Source organism: Simochromis diagramma, unplaced genomic scaffold (assembly GCF_900408965.1).
Source record: "Simochromis diagramma unplaced genomic scaffold, fSimDia1.1 OVJJ01000295.1, whole genome shotgun sequence".
Taxonomy (NCBI): domain Eukaryota; kingdom Metazoa; phylum Chordata; class Actinopteri; order Cichliformes; family Cichlidae; genus Simochromis; species Simochromis diagramma.
Window position 1 is genome coordinate 191,023 of NW_024386799.1, and position 17,386 is coordinate 208,408.

Genomic DNA, 17,386 nt, shown 5'->3' on the forward strand with positions numbered 1-17,386 from the left:
ATTTTGTTATCATTTATTCATATTTATTTTTCAATGAAGATGACGACCAACTGCGGCTTGAGTCATTGAATTTACACCAAGCACAGGTGACCGAGAGGTTTTGCAGGTCTTTCCTCCCTACTGTTACGAGTTCAAATTGGGGATGGACACAAGAGAAAAACCACAATAACAACACTGGTCCGGCCGGGTTGAGTCAAACGATGATTTTAATGCACACACGCGTGGGAGATGGACACTGTATGCAGACAGCCTCAGATCTCAAAATGGTGGAGCATTACTCAAACTCTTACGGTGTGTTCACACCGAACGCGATGGACGCGAATAAAACGCCCCAAACGCCCCTAATTTGACGCGTGTACATTCGCGTCTCAACGCGTGTCCAAGAAAAATCCATCGCGCGTCAAAATATGATATTTTGACGCGCGTGAACCGGAAATGTGGGAGGAATGTGGGAGGGAGTTGTGCCAGACCGGTATCTTTGCAAGATGGCAGCTGTCGAGCTAGCGCTTGAAGACAGAGTCTCCCTTCTCTATGTACTGTGGAGAGCAGAGCAGCGGCGTAAAAGACGTCCTCGCCGTACCTGGGTCCATCAGGTCCTCCAGACGCGTGAGCAGTTTGGTGAGTTTCACCATTTGCTCCAGGAGCTGCGCCTGGATGACGGCAGATTCCAGCGATATCATCGTCTGTCACTCGGCCAGTTTGAGGACCTGCTTTCCCGCGTTGGTCCCAGAATCGCCCGCCTAGACACCAATTACAGGCGCTCAATCCCACCTGCAGAGCGCCTGTCCATCTGCCTGAGGTTAGTAAAAGTGTTTAATACGGTAGTCCTTTATTGATACCTGTGCTAATATATGCTAAACCATCCATTTATACACTGCTAACATGGATGTGCTATAACAGTGAATGCTGTCGGCGTTTACTGATAGCATAGCACATCCATGTTAGCAGTGTATAAACGATAGTTCATACACTGCTAACATGGATGTGCTATAACAGTGAATGCTGTCGGCGTGTATAAACTATTGTTTATACACTGCTAACATGGATGTGCTATAACAGTGAATGCTGTCGGCGTTTACTGATAGCATAGCACATCCATGTTAGCAGTGTATAAACGATAGTTCATACACTGCTAACATGGATGTGCTATAACAGTGAATGCTGTCGGCGTGTATAAACTATCGTTTATACACTGCTAACATGGATGTGCTATAACAGTGAATGCTGTCGGCGTGTATAAACTATCGTTTATACACTGCTAACATGGATGTGCTATAACAGTGAATGCTGTCGGCGTTTACTGATAGCATAGCACATCCATGTTAGCAGTGTATAAACGATAGTTCATACACTGCTAACATGGATGTGCTATAACAGTGAATGCTGTCGGCGTGTATAAACTATCGTTTATACACTGCTAACATGGATGTGCTATAACGGTGAATGCTGTCGGCGTGTATAAACTATCGTTTATACACTGCTAACATGGATGTGCTATGCTAACAGTGAATGCTCTTGGTGTTTACCGATAGCAAACTGGTACGAGACGACTGTTTATAATATTCCTAGTGATACTCAGACGGTCTCATCAAGTCCCGATTTAATTCGATTTATGCTGTTATCAGTGTTTGAATGATAGCATGGCTGTGGTGTCATAGGTATGCTCTCGGTGTTTGCTGATATCAAACTGGTATTAGGACCACTGTGGGTTAATTTTTGTAGTGATACTCACTCCTTTTTTTTATTTAGACCTGGTTTAATTCTGGGATAGTTGAATATTTGTATATGATCACCGCAAACTGTTTTGGATTATATCTAATATATATCATGTAATTATCCTTATAATTACAAAATGTTTTATGTAAGATTTATGTTTTGTAATTTGTAATTTTGGAATTTCAATAATGTATTTTGTAACTGCAGTACACATAATACTCATTTTAAACAATTTTGTCCAGGTTCCTTGCCACTGGGGACTCCTTCAGGACCATCGCGTTCAGTTTTCGAGTCGGTGTGTCCACGGTGAGCCAGATCATCCCCCAGGTAGCGACGGCCATCTGGGACTGTCTAGTGGACGATTTCATGGCTGTGCCTTCAACTGAAGACTGGCGGTCCATCGCAGAGGGATTCCAGGAGCGCTGGAACTTCCCTCTCTGCTGTGGAGCTCTGGATGGGAAGCACGTCCAGACGAAGGCACCCCCCAACTCAGGATCCATGTTCCACAACTACAAGGGAACTTTTTCCGTTGTTCTCCTTGCGGTTGTGGATGCAGAGCATCGCTTCCGCGTCATTGATGTGGGGGGGTACGGGAGGACCAGCGACGGTGGTATTCTGGCCAACTCCACCTTTGGTCAGGCTCTTCGGGCTGGGACTCTCCATCTGCCTCCTGACCAGCCTCTACCTGGTGGAGAACACAGTGGAGCCCAGCCCCATGTCTTTGTGGCTGATGAAGCGTTCCCGCTGCGGCGTGAGCTCATGAGACCTTTCCCTGGACGCCTCCTCCCTTTAGAGAAGAGGATCTTTAACTATCGCCTTTCCAGGGCCAGGATGATAGTGGAGGGTGCCTTCGGTATCCTCTCCTCACAGTGGAGGTTGTATCGGCGTGCCATGGAGCTCCGTCCTGAAATTGCGGAGAAGTGTGTGAAGGCAACGTGTGTTCTCCACAATTTTCTGCGCTGTGTGGACGAGAGAGGGGCACCTGCTGTGAGGGGTGTGGCACCTGCTGTGGTGGAGCCGTTGCAAGGTGTTACGAGTTCAAATTGGGGATGGACACAAGAGAAAAACCACAATAACAACACTGGTCCGGCCGGGTTGAGTCAAACGATGATTTTAATGCACACACGCGTGGGAGATGGACACTGTATGCAGACAGCCTCAGATCTCAAAATGGTGGAGCATTGCTCAAACTCTTATAGCCTCTGGTGCCTCCACCTTATCATAAAAAGCCTAAACACTCACACTCAAAAGCCTAAACACTCACATGCTTTTCTCTCACACGGCGCCTAAGCTACAACCTTGGCTCCCTGTTTATCTGCTCCTGCTGAGATGGGGCAGAAAACTCCAGTATACTCTCTCTTCTAATCAGACAAACAAGGCGATGACTTTCTGCGAACAGTATTTCTTATAACTCAGCAGTATAATGCATCATAAAACAACATCATTCATTCACAATAAATCAGCAGTCTACTTTAATGCAAATCAGTTTAACTAATGCAATAGTTGTCAGCTTCTTCTAATTCAGGGGAATAATGCAAACTAAAACTACATAATAATTCACAATCTTTAATTAGGGGTATAACATGGCATAAAATAATATTCTAATCTAACAATTCCCCCTGATGAGGTCATTAGAATAATGACCTCACCAACACCCTTCAAGTCAATGTGGCCGGGTTCACTTCTTCTCACTCCGGAGGTCCTTTGTCCCCCTGATGGGCGAACCATATGTGAGATGACCTCTGTGTTTGCGCAGTTCAGGTGCAAGAAAAACTATTATTCCAACACTATCAGGTACAGATGACACTCCCCAGTTCTCCCTCCCTGACCACAGCAGGGGAAACTCTGTTTTGATTCAGCCATGAATGCAGCTCACCTGATTCATCACTGAGCTCCACCATCACTGGCGTCTGACAGGGTGGCGCTGCATATTCTTCCTTTAATATCACTATTTTCAACCTGTTGATTAGAGTGCTTAAACCTGAAGTCGACTATGCCCACAACAAGTTAATACAACTATAAATGTGGCCAATTATCAATCTATTACCAATTAATACAACAGATAGTTTTTATTTTCTGCATGCTATTAGTCAACCACTCACCCAGAGGATCTCCAATCCCAGAAAATTCCTTCTCCTCATTTAATGAGTCTGTCCTCCTTCCATGCCCTGGTAACTGGTCCATCCAGAGCCATCTGATCTCAAAATATACATACAACAAGCCAAACCACACCTTGGTCACACCAACCCTTTTCCGCCCCGAAGACGTTCAACGCCGTCTTAGTCTGGACTGAAAGTGGCTTTAACGCTGACTGTCCTGACAATCCATTTTATAACGTTTCCTGGTCAGATCTGCCAATCTCTGCACCAGGGTTTTAATCGTTTTGCCATTTTCATTAGTTTTAGTTTTATTTAGTTTCGACTCCAGATTTTCAATTTTTACCAGTTGTAATTAGTTTTTACCAATTCTTTGCTAGTTTAGTCTAGTTTTTATTTTCTGAAAATCCTTAGTTTTCAGCTTAGTTTAGATTAGTGCCATTTATAGTTTTTGTTTTGTTTTGCAAAAATTAAGTGTCGCCAACTCCTAGCTCCATCCTATCAGTCATGCTCTTCTGCTTATCCTTGGGTATTAAGACTATTAACTCTTGCAGCACCGGGTGTTCCTAATTTTGGTTCAAGTAAATTGATAAACTTTTAAATGCGATTGACTCACACAGTTATTTAGGTGTCCCAGTCCTTTTGTCTCGGGATGCATCACGCTGCCTTGTCTGGGGTTAGCTGTTTTCTGGGGATGCGGGTTGAGTGGGGGAGCTCTTCAAGGAGGGGGAGTGTACTCCCCCTGATGAGCTCTTCAAGATAAGCTAGGTTAGCCTTCTCGTGTGAGCTTTTCAAGTGCACTTCAAGGTTTGTGGGACTTTCGTTTTATAAATGTCCCTCATGACCCCCTGATGACCCAATAATTTATTTTAGCGCACTGTAGTGTACATTTAGTTTTCGCTTGTAGCTCTCATACTCCACTTACCACTCTTCTGAGTCCTGATGTTTCCTAGAGAGGACAACAGTACCTTTAACCTTATATCACATGCGTGGGGGTGTGGCCTTGCCAATTGTTTTTTGTTTTTTTTTTCCCCCCACCTTTTCAAAATGGCTGGCGTGCCCACCAGCACATTTTATGGAAGAAAGAAAGGTAAGCATGATATTTACATTTAAAATGTTTTGTTAAACTCAGATTTTTATTTTATTCAAAAATAAACATCTAGTAAACAATTTGAGGGGTCTTTAAAAATTAGGCTTATTAAGTTTCACAGAGAACATGACTAATTTATTAATGTGTGCTCTAGTGCACGTCGGGACTTTGTACTTATATTTATTTCACTTTTTCCTAATAGACAACACTTTAACAAAGGCAGAGAGAATTCTTCACAAAATAACTGAGTGAGATTCAAGCATAGTTTTTTCAAGGAATGAGAGTCATGTGAGCCAAATAGGAGAGGGTGAGACCCCAGTAGGAACTACACAAAGATCATCAAGATGCAGTGGCAGGTGTAATAGAGAAAAACTGAATTTTTGATTTTAAGTTAAAAATAGAATATGGGTAAAATGCAGAAATGTTTTCCAATAGATTAAAAATAAGAGTCGCAATTATAGATGAGTCCATGGGCCCTAATTGTTTCTACAAGATCACGTCGTTGCTGAAAGTTATCAGTGATCTCAATATGCGAAAAGGATTCACCGTGTCTGGAGTTCAAGCTCCTCTTGACTGAGAAACCTGGGACAAACGTGGACATGACCTGAATAATATCAGTAATGAAGAGTTCTCTCCAAAACTCAAGAAAAAGCTTGCCTGAAATGGTTAACAGTCCAAGGCATTTCAATTATAGAGTGGTTGGGTGTAACAATGAAACAGCTGTGAGATGAGGGAAGTGCCAAATGTTCCTTTGTGTCTCCAAATAAAATCAGTACTTCCTCAGATATCCTAAATAAATTGACTTTTGTGAAATAGAAAGTTCAGTGCCATCACTTATTCCTGAACCAATAGTTTACAGCTAGTGAAGTGTCAGTGACTTCTGGGTTGGTCCCTGATCTTCATCTTATGAGATTGTTATTTTAATAACACTTGATTTATTTAAAAGAAAAAACGAAAATATTTTCTCCCTGTTTTTTCTTATTCTCTGGGTCTCAGGAGGACATTATGTCCCTCTCCACTACAAGACTCTTGTTATGTCTAAAAAACAGTCATATTAAAATGATCCTCAATTAGACTCAGGCGCTTTCTCCCGACTTTCCTGACATGTTTCTGCGCGTGGACGGAGCAGCCGCACAGACGACTCGACTACCGTAGCGCCTAACTTAGCCATTGTAGGGCGCGCACACATCAATGAAACTAAACACATTTTACAACAAATCCAATTGACTTTGGCTAATTTTGTGAACATTCATTACCGTTTTAGTTAATTTTCCTTTTTTCTTGTTATTTCCGTTAAAGCAAACGTTTTTCCACTTCTAGTTTTCGTTATTTCATTTATTTTCTTTAATAATAATAATAACCCTGCTCTGCACACTGGAATAAACATAATCAACATGATCAACATTTTACTGCGTGTTATTTCACTATCTTATTCAGTCAAATACTCCATCCTTATGTGGTTTACGACATTATATTTATCTAAACCTCCACTTTGTCTCTAAATGTTTAAAGAATTTTTCAAGTTCAGGGTCAAATTTTGAGAATTTGACCATAAGTGAAAGTTATGGCGTTATCACCCCCTTTGGGGCTTACCTTTCCCAGTTTAGATGATATTCCTCTCTATTCTTTGCAAGTACCCCTTTTTCGGTGGCGAGAAACTGTTGGTGTGGTCAAGCGGGTGCTGAAAAAACAAAAGCTCAGGACAGAACAGTCACCAGTCATGTACTTCATACAAAATTAAGATATATTGACCTTCATATTGATCCTCTGAGTGTAATGGTACATTTTAATTTAAACTTCTCAAAGCTAAACACAATATTTTACTTTATTTTACTCTTGTTCTTGTGCAGCACCACCCCTATCGGTTCTCTCTTAGTTTTAAATTGCTGACTATTTCAAAAGCCACCCAAAAGGCGGGGACCAGTGTTTATCATTACATATCTCTCTTTTGAGTTTGGCAAGTTTATCATTTCCCTATTATTCATAAACCTCAGTGCAGGATTTTTTATTTTTAATTTTATAACCATTAATTGACTTTTACAGTGGCCTGCCATGGTTAACAATAACCTGTTCAGTCATGAGTGAAAACGAACCTTTTCTTCACTTTAACATTTAGCATTCCCAACCATTTTATAATGTTACATTAATCAAAACACAGCTACTATAACACAATTTTCTTAATGCAAACATCAGTAACTCAAAATTAGCAACCAAAGGGTTCAGTCTGCAGTTCACCCTCATGTGACGCTGCAGCCTCCCCCTTTAGTCTCTGTCATCCTTCTGTTCTTACAAAAACAACCCAAAGCAAGACTAAACCTCCACCCTTCTTTTACAGGCTGGGTGAATTGTTTCTGGACATCTACTAATCCTAAAGTCGGCACCATTTTTGTCTCAGTATCAAGTCAGTTAAACTTTTAGTCGTCAGTCCGTCACAGTCCAGTCACATGCATACATCCACACACATTCATACCAGATATTGCTGATAATGGAGCTCCACGCGCAACCTATTCGAAGCTCCCTCACCAGCAAGATGACGTCATCATTTTAAAGGAAACAGTTCCTTATTTATTGCTTTTTCTTGGACTGGATTGGCTCGCTGCAATCCTTTTGGGTTCAGGACTTCTCATCCGACCAGTGTCCCATATAAGTGAATTTCTCCCCCGCCCATTATAATCATGGAGAAAAAATACTTTACGACTGTTTCCAGTAAGAATATTTCATAGCGCTTTAAAGTTCAACCTCTCAGGCCTGGATTAAGGAGCCGATTTGCTAAATCAGGAACTCACAAAATACCAAAATATCACCACCGGTGGATCACACCTCTCTGATGTTCTTATCTCAGTGCACTGTAACAAAAGCACAAACAAACGTAACCAATAAAGTATTCATAACATAACAAATACTGGGGCCCATTGCAAACATGTCCAAACATAAACCATCTTCCCCTCTCTTGGAGAAAGAAAACAATCCAAACCTCACTGATCAAATACACCTCGTGTCAAACAAAACCCAAAAATCAACCAAAACTTCACACACAATATTGTGTAGGCATACGATTACCGTAACTCCTTTTTTCTTTTTGCACCAACAAAACATGTTGGATTTACTTGATTCAATAGTGGACACTGGTTACACACAAACGCTTTGCTTTGGCAGAAACTTAAACAACCAAATTAAATCAACACAACCTTTTCATATTCTCTCCAAAACTCACACCGTTCATCCATCATTTTCACTCTGTGCCACTGCTCCTTGCTAAACTGTGTGAAGCACAGTAAACAATTCAGTGGAGGCGTTGAGCCATAAACAGACATCACACACAGACAATGTTTTCATAGCAAAACTGCTTTAAACCCTGTACCCTAAATCTACACAAATGCCCTCTGCGTGATATGAAATGCATTTAACCAATAAATAATTAATGGGTTCTTGTTGTTGTAACAGATTCTGTATTTGGATGTTTGTGTGCAGCATTTGTTAGTAAAGCATTATTCATTGCATCAGCATGTGTGTGTATCACTTCTCAGTGAATTGTATCAGCATTTCAATTTGTGTGTGTGTGCGTCAATTCTCACTCAATCAACGAGTGCATATGTTCATATGTGTGTTTCTTTTCATTCTGATTCAATGCATGTAGATGAGTGTGTTTGTGTGGGTGTTTGTGTTCATCACTTTCCTGTTCTGGTGTTCTGGGTAAACCACGGCCTGAAGCATGCCCTGGGTCCTGCCCTCCTCCATTTCAGTCTGTTTGCGTCCATTGGTGATGCTGATTAAAGTTCTGTCCATACTGGTTCTGGCCCCGATTGGGGCTATCCTTTTTCTCCAGTATCCTGCATCTTCTCCTTATTTCACTCCTCCTTAACTTGACCCTTTTGCTTCTGCAGCTCCTTCAGGGTTTTGATACGCAGCTCAATCGTCTGGATGTTCGTGCCAAGCTCCAGTCTACGCTGCTGCGCCAGCTCTTCCTCTGTCTCTCCCAGCCAAGTCAAGGTTTTTTGTTCAGGTCAGAGTTCAGCTGCAGCCAATGCTGCTCGTTCTGCTTTGTTGTCCTCTCCTTGCTGAGGTCCTGAGCCTGCAGAAGCTCCCAGTGCTCCATCGCTCCTGAAGTCTGGGGGTCTGAGCTGCTGGGATCTGCCAGTCCAGACACCGTATCCTCTTCCTCCTCACCGTGTCAATACCTCCACGACACTCGCCCCTCAGTCGCAGATATCACATGTATGAGGAGTCCGTTTCTATGCCTGTACAATTGCAGCTGCTGTCCATTTGTTGCAGGCAGAAACGGCTGACATCCAGAGGGTGTAAATGAGAGTCTGCAGCAGCAACTTCCCCAGTGGAAGACCTCAGTGTTTGTTCTGTTAGCTTAACAAAGGCCTCAAGGAAGTTTCTGGGATGCTCATCTGGCCCCAGCAAGCTCCGGCCTGACTTCACGTCCAGTGTCTGGGACTGCAAGTCTGATGGGTTCCATTATCAGCCAGCTCCTCTTGAGCCATGCTCAGTTTCTGCTCTGATGTCTTGAGCTCTCACTGAGGACAGAAACCTCAGTCTTTTCCGTACACATCAGATTGAAGTCCATTGATGTTTCCCTTGCCTTGCTCCACGGCCTTCTACGGCTCTGCTGTTCGGCTCTTCTCAGAGGTCAGCTCCTGGCCGAGCCCCGACACCTGTGCCTTCAGCTTATTTTCTCCTGGTGCTTTTGTCCATTCTGAGGTACCTCCTGACCTCAGTTAGTCCTCCTGTCTCTGGCACGCCATTTTTCTCTGCCCGATCATCAGTGTTGGCCCGTCACTGTCCTGCACAGTTTTAATGCAGCGTGGTTAAAGTCAGCGTTGTTTTGCTCGGCCTCACTTTTCCTCCGGGCTTAATGGGCGTCTCGTCACAGCTCTGTCAGCTGAAGCTGTCTGGAAATCTCCCCCGTGTAATGAAACGGGCCTTAGGTTTAACGTTCTCCGTCTCCGCTGCATAAGATCGTTTTCCTGCAGCGCTGTTGACCTCTTCCAGTTGTTGTTGTGTGTCCAGCTGCTATAGCATTTGGTCAGGGTCACATCCAAGATGGTGGAGGAGAGAGCAAAGATGGTAGGGAGGGAGGGCAGGAGTCCAGGGTCAGCCTCGGCTTTCTGGGCGACAAAGCAGCCTGCAATCAAACATGAAGAGAAAAAGGAAAGAGAAAAAACAAAACAAAACAAAATCGAACGAACCAGAATGATGTTTTATTGGCTGCGTCACTCAGAGAGGGGAGAAACACCGGGACCGAGCCCTGTGTCAACCTTCTCTCCCCCTTTTTTTGTTTTTTCTCTTATATATATAATATATCATATAATCAACTCATAACCCACCAAGCTGACAGGACAACACAGGTACATGTTAAAATTCTTAAGATCATGTTTAAAAGCACCAAAATGGACTTTTCTTTCATTCAGTAATCACTTGTATTAATCAATCAGCAGAAAACATGTCACAATTTGACTCTTTTTACCACTAAATTTGTTGTGTCTTCACTGGTTGGTCAGACCAGTGTCTTTTTTTTGAAGTTAAGTTGTTGTCCTGCAACCCAGAGAGTTTATTTGTTAGTACTGGATAAACTTTATTATTTAACGGCGGGTGTATGTTAAGTTTCACTGCTTTAAACTTGCTGTAAAGTCTTCACACGTTCATGAGTGTAAGCTGTTTCTTCATTGCGTGTGTGTGCGTTTGTAAATGGGCTAATTTAACGTTCTTTTTTTTTCTCAAACTAGGCGTTACCTTAAAAGGAGCCTCTCTCTCACATTTCTCTGCTTGTGTGTGTTTTTGTTTCACCTTTTGTTGTGATGCTCCGGACGCCTTCCCAACCTCCACAAGTTTGTTGGGCCCAATGTTATATGTTAAAAACTCCTCTTAATTCCTCCTTTAATTCTCTGCTAGCTGCTGTCTTTTCCACAGCTGCTGATTCTTGCTGAATTTGGTTTCCATAACTATAGTTTGCTTCGGCCGCTGTGCTTGTGGGGGCAGTTGGTCCAGCCCCGTAGCCACCTGTATCAACACACTGAGAGATTTATTTAATATCATTTTCATCACAATCTTACTCTGCCGACTGAGGTGCCGGTCTTAATCATATACGATTTGTCTCTTCTATATCAAAACCCAGCCGAACATCAAACATTCAGCGTAGTCATTCATAACCTTATTTATAATATTATAATCAGCAAAATCAGCGTTTTAATTACAGGCATGTATCATTATTTGCAACTCATAATTATAAAACTCAAAAACACGCTAAACAGCAACAAAAGTCCTCTGTGCGCCTCACAGCTCATTTGCATCTTCACACACAGTCTAAAAATAGCTCGCAGCGCTGCAGTGCGCTGTCGTCACACACAGGGTCACACAAAGCTCAGACAAAACTCTATTATTTTATATTACAAAGACGTCTTATATTTACAACCACTGACAGGCCTGACAGATTCAGCACCTAACAAATTTCGACAAATTTAACCATAACGGGTCTCACCGAAGAAAGTCTCACTTTTTTGTAATCAATCAAACAGTATCTGTTACTTCTGGAACAGTTTCTGACCTAATTTCTAAAGAGCGCCTACACAATTTCGACAAATTTAACCATAACGGGTCCAACCGAAGAAAGTCTCACTTTTTTGTAATCAATCAAACAGTATCTGTTACTTCTGGAACAGTTTCTGACCTAATTTCTAAATCCCTAACTCAATTTAACTTTGTCCAAAAAAGCACATGACACCGTTTAAAACGGTGAGGAGACTCTAACTCCTAGCTTGATTCCGGGATGCCCTGTACCCCACAGTTAAGCCAAACTGAACTAACCCTGTTCGCCGACAGGTCAAGGCCGCGCGTCCACGGCCAGGAGGGAGCGTAACCTCCGGGCTATGCGCTTCTTAGCATCTTCCGGTGCCGTCCTATAACAATTTGTAACAATTTGAAACAACAGTCAACACCCTAAAACAAGAGTCTGACCAAGGCAAGTGCCACCTAGAGGTCAATGGAGCCAACCCTCACTTATAATCACACAGGACCACACTTATAGCCAATTTGGACTTTAACCAACAACATGACCAATTCCCTACCAAACTACCTGAGCCTTTAACTCAATATCCAGGGACTCAAACCCAACATTATTACTTTCATATTTCTTCAACTTCATTAAATACTCTTAAGCAACTTTAACTGCATAACACACGGTGATTCTCATCAAAATCAAAACAGACCCTCTACCAGTGATTTCAGTGAGTAGACTTTAATTTAATCATGTCCAATTCGGCACACTTTGGAAATAATTCAACAGGTAGTGCCTTACCTTTAGATAAGCCGGCTTATGCCCACTCACGTCAGACCACTGGCTCGTGCCTGTCCGTTCGACAACCTCGGACCGTCCAAACCTTTAAATTCCACCCCAATACCACAGGACGAGCCCCCAAGCTGTTACGAGTTCAAATTGGGGATGGACACAAGAGAAAAACCACAATAACAACACTGGTCCGGCCGGGTTGAGTCAAACGATGATTTTAATGCACACACGCGTGGGAGATGGACACTGTATGCAGACAGCCTCAGATCTCAAAAAGGTGGAGCATTGCTCAAACTCTTATAGCCTCTGGTGCCTCCACCTTATCATAAAAAGCCTAAACACTCACACTCAAAAGCCTAAACACTCACATGCTTTCTCTCACACGGCGCCTAAGCTACGACCTTGGCTCCCTGTTTATCTGCTCCTGCTGAGATGGGGCAGAAAACTCCAGCATGTTCTCTTCTAATCAGACAAACAAGGCGATGACTTTCTGCGAACAGTATTTCTTATAACTCAGCAGTATAATGCATCATAAAACAATATCATTCATTCACAATAAATCAGCAGTCTACTTTAATGCAAATCAGTTTAACTAATGCAATAGTTGTCAGCTTCTTCTAATTCAGGGGAATAATGCAAACTAAAACTACATAATAATTCACAATCTTTAATTAGGGGTCTAACATGGCATAAAATAATATTCTAATCTAACAAAGGCCTGGGTCGTATGGCAGCAAACAACTCCTCCAGAGAGGCTGTCCTGGTGAGGGAGAAGTTCATGGCCCACTTCTCGGCAGAGGGAGCTGTGTCTTGGCAACCAAAGGAGTAGCCTGTTTGAAGTCTGAGTGACTTCCCCACAACGGCTCTTTTAAGAGCCACCCACAAACCTCTAAAGAGTGTTCCTGTCTTTTTAAAATTTTCTTAATAAATGGAGCTCTACTCCAAAATAATCTAACCTCTTTTTACTCTCTTAAGTAACTTGTCTTCACTATGTTCCTATATACAGTGTGGTGCAAAAGTTTGGGCAACCTTATTAATAGCCATTATTTTCCTGTATGAATCGCTGTTACAGTAAAAAATGTCACTTACATATATCATATAGGAGACACACACATTGAAATACACTAAATATTTATGTTATTTCTCTTTTTTTGTGTTGCCAATTTATGCACCTGCTTGATTTAGTTTAAACAGTTATTGCACACTTTCTGTAAATCCAGTGAACTGCATTTCACTTCTCAAATATCACTGTGTGTGTCTCCTATATGATGTATTTAACTGACAATTTTTATTGTGACAAACAACGATTTGTACAGGAAAATAATTACTTTTCACAATGTTTCCCAAACTTTTGCATCCCACTGTATTAGTATGTTTTGTAATTAGTGTAATATGAAATAAATTCTACTTGTGTCAAGTCGGGTGCCAATATTTGCTGTGTAGTAGAACAGAGACATTTGTCATTATAAATGTTTATTTGATGAAATATATAAATGCAGTGACAAAAACATTAAACATAAATATATGAAATTTAACTATTTACAGAGAGACAGGAATAAAAAGGACCCAGCTTGGAGTGGAAGAGCCTCAGGGAGAAGGAGGAGAAGAATAAGCACATTGTTTCTGCCCTGGAGAGCTGCTGCCTCATCACAAAACTACTGATCATTAGGGTCCAATGTTTCCAAATTTAACACAGCTGTGCTGTTTTCAAAAGCTAATTTATAAATTTGAAATTTCACGAATTCTCGTGTCTGAGGCGGCATGCTCTCCAGAGCAGGAACAAGGCTGAGGAGGAAATACTCTGTTGGAGACGGGCGTGGCCTCTTTAGGGACTCCAGGATGGCCAGCTCCACCGCCGATGGACCGTCCTGGGACCCGTCCCTCGCCCGCCTTCGAGCTGTCCTCCTCTGTGGGCCTGTAAAACACAGCACAAAACACCACAAAGTAATGAGAAGGCTGCTACTAGATTTTCATTTTCAAAATTAAAAAAAACCAGGATATGAACAGATTGGTTGTAGATATTTAGTAAAGGTGATCATAAGGGGATTCAAGCAAGTAAAAAGCTATCAGTGCTTGATGTTCATACCTGTGGGTGCAGCAGGAGGAGTGGAGGGACCAGGGACTGGGGAGCCAGGAGAAGCAACAGGGGAGGACTCTGCTGCATGATTATTTGACTCTATCAAGACAATAGTCATAGAGAATATTATATTATTATATACTTATTATTATATACAGTGGTCTCTCATTTATTGCAGCACATGAACAGTAGTCACAGTTCTCACAAGTTGATTCTCAAAGTGTAAACCTTTGTCGATTTTAAAACGTAAAAGTATTATGCCGCGCTTTTTCTCCGTCTGCGGCGCCACTTTTGTGCGCCTTTTTTTTCTCCCGGTGCAGGTGTCTATTTCCGAATGAGGGTCATAGTTAAGAGTGTTTTTGTGCTGGTTTTTTTTCTATTGGACATGATGGTTATCAACACCAAACATGATAAGTTTGGCAAGCGCAGGAGACACGACACGGAGGAGATTTGTCATTTGGGCTGCAGAATGCAAAGCGCATTGTTGAAAGCTGTACGGTGCAATAAAAACAAAATCAGCGAAAAGGCGAGGCAGTGACGGATGAACAGCGGGACCACTGTATACTGTTTATTAATAAACAAAATATATTCCTGTATGACAACACGCATGAATTAACTGCCTACATTAATTCATTGTAAACATACCTTCTGACTGACACTCCCCTGCTGCCTCTTCGCGCTGTCCCTGGTCCTCGGGGGAGAAGTTCCCCACGGTCCGCACCATATTTCCGCTGGTCTCCCGCGGGGTGAGGAAGGGGTCCAGAAACCCCATGACCGCGAAGAACTTCCATCTCCTCCCCGATCCTGCTGCAGACCCACTCCTCTTCTCCTTCTCCGTCCTCTTCTCTTTGTTGTATGTGTCCCTGAGGCTCTTTCACTTTCTCCTGCAGATGTCCTCTGAATAAACGCATTATCTGGTTAGCGGAAAGGTATTTGTACAACAGTGGGAAAATCGCGGGACAGTAGGCGGGCTTGCTAGCTTTTGCGCGGCTTCATCGGGTCAGTCTGAAAATTAAAAAGAAAAAGGAATGAACTTACCAGGTTGCCCGATCTCCTCACTTATGTGTCTCCAAGCTAGGTCCTTTTTATTCCTGTCTCGGTAGAAATAGTAGCTAGCATCATACAGCTCCGGGTGATTAGCCACAGCGCTGATTAGCTTTTCCTCCATGCTGAATGAAGAATGAAGGGCTTTGGCTGGATCTGCCCCTTTGACCTAGGTCAGAGCCACGTCACCAGGCTCCTGATTGGTTGTCGCGGCGCGATTTGACGCTTGAGTTCAGCTTTTTCCAACTCGCGCGGTAGACGCGAAACGCGCGTATGCACAAAATGTAACACAAAAACTCACGTGCGTGGTTTTATTCGCGCGTCAAACGCGCCAGACGCGCCAGACGCGCTACACTGACGCGCGTTTCACGCGTTTTCGCGACGCAAATCTGCTTCCGAATTTTCGCGGGACCCGCAATCGCGCGTCATCGCGCCTTTCCATTGACTTTACATGTAAACCTGACGCTCTATTCGCGTCCATCGCGTTCGGTGTGAACACACCGTTATAGCCTCTGGTGCCTCCACCTTATCATAAAAAGCCTAAACATTCACATGTTTTCTCTCACACGGCGCCTAAGCTACGACCTTGGCTCCCTGTTTATCTGCTCCTGCTGAGATGGGGCAGAAAACTCCAGTATACTCTGTTCTCTTCTAATCAGACAAATAAGGCGATGACTTTCTGCAAACAGTATTTCTTATAACTCAGCAGTATAATGCATCATAAAACAATGTCATTCATTCACAATAAATCAGCAGTTTAATGTAATGCAAATCAGTTTAACAAATGCAACAGTTATCAGCTTCTTCTACTTCAGGAGAATAATGCAAACTAAAACTACATAATAATTCATAATCTTTAATTAGGGGTATAACATGGCATAAAATAATATTATAATCTAACACTACTGCTGTCAGACTCCACAACATGGTCTCTGCAGAGGACCCCACATGTGCAGACAAACACACACATCCCATACACAATTGTAAATCTCGTCCTGTCTCCTTGATGTGCAATGACACCAAGTGCAATTTTTCCCCTATGTAACAAAGTATTTTATTCTACGTACTATTATATTATGTCTGTTTATCTTAGTCTGTTCTACTGTTTTTCTCTTTTTCTCTTAATCTTTTACTGCTCTTGTACTTTCTGCCGTGGCCATCTGACTTCTGCTCATCCAGATCACATCCAGGAAACTTCCAGCTGTGATTGGCCCGTGCAGGCTTGTGATCAGATGCTGCTCTTCTAGGGAGCGCTTGATTTTCTTTTGTTTTGTGTCCTCTTGGGATTCGATATCACAGGGTGTCAGACGCTGATCCATCCTCCTCCTCTTCCGCCTTCTGCTGGGTCCCTTAGGTTAAAGCAGCTCGTGGACATCCATGGAGGAAGAAGCTGCTTGCTGACACAGATCCACGCTGCTCTAAGCACTTAGTGATGATGGGGGAGTGCTACTGGGCGGTAATCATTGAGGCAAGATGGGTTGGAGTTTTGTGGGTATCGGGACGATGGAGGTGGATTTGAAGCAGGCCGGTACCACAGCGTGGGCCAAGGACAGGTTGAATGTCTGGGAGCATCCTGCAAGCTCCTCAGAACACCTCGAGAACACGCCCGGGGAGCCATCGGGACCTGCAGCCTTGTGGACATTGATCCTGCTCAGCACCGCCCTACAGCGTGGGGGAGAGAGTCAGAGGTTGGTGGTCTGGGCGCACGTCTGCTTTGGTTGTGGTTGTGGGGTTCCCTCGCCCAAACGAGCATAAAAGTTGTTGAGCTCGTTGAGGAAGGAGACATCAGAGGATGCGGGGGAGGGTTTGGTGGTCCTGTAGTCTGTGATGGTCTGGAGTCCTTGCCACATGCGTCGGGGGTTGGAGTTGGAGAAGTGTTCTCTACCTCTTTTTGTAATGGTTTTTGGCTTTTTGATGCCCTCTTTAGATAGCCCTGGCTGTGCTGTAGGCGTGTGCATCTCCTGACCTAAAGGCAGGTGTGTGGCGGGCCTTCAGGAGGAGAGAACACCGGTTCACCAAGGGTTCTGGTTGGGGTACATGGTGATCCGTTTCTGGGTGGTGACACTGTACGG

General features: G+C 43.1%; 1 protein-coding gene and 1 long non-coding RNA gene across 2 annotated transcripts; one reads left to right on the forward strand and one right to left on the reverse strand.

Moving 5' to 3' along the window:
- The first annotated feature begins 562 nt into the window (after positions 1–562).
- LOC120729348 lies at positions 563–13,143 on the forward strand. Its single transcript, XM_040024883.1, has 3 exons — positions 563–799; positions 1,959–2,743; positions 12,910–13,143. Exons 2-3 carry the CDS (start codon positions 2,083–2,085, stop codon positions 13,020–13,022), a joined length of 774 nt encoding a protein of 257 aa, XP_039880817.1. The 5' UTR covers positions 563–799; positions 1,959–2,082; the 3' UTR covers positions 13,023–13,143.
- LOC120729351 lies at positions 8,724–12,651 on the reverse strand. The gene is made up of 2 exons (XR_005694907.1): positions 11,576–12,651; positions 8,724–11,452 (listed from the first exon to the last, which is right to left on the reverse strand). It is a non-coding gene; the product is annotated as an uncharacterized LOC120729351 (long non-coding RNA).
- Positions 13,144–17,386: the final 4,243 nt, after the last annotated feature.

What these genes read in the sequence shown, in the direction of transcription:
- LOC120729348 (XM_040024883.1), top strand. Translation starts at nt 2,083, where the DNA reads ATGGCTGTGCCTTCAACTGAAGACTGGCGGTCCATCGCAGAGGGATTC. An exon ending in TGTGGTGGAGCCGTTGCAAG is followed by an intron (nt 2,744 to 12,909) that starts GTGTTACGAGTT and finishes AATCTAACAAAG; the next exon opens with GCCTGGGTCGTATGGCAGCA.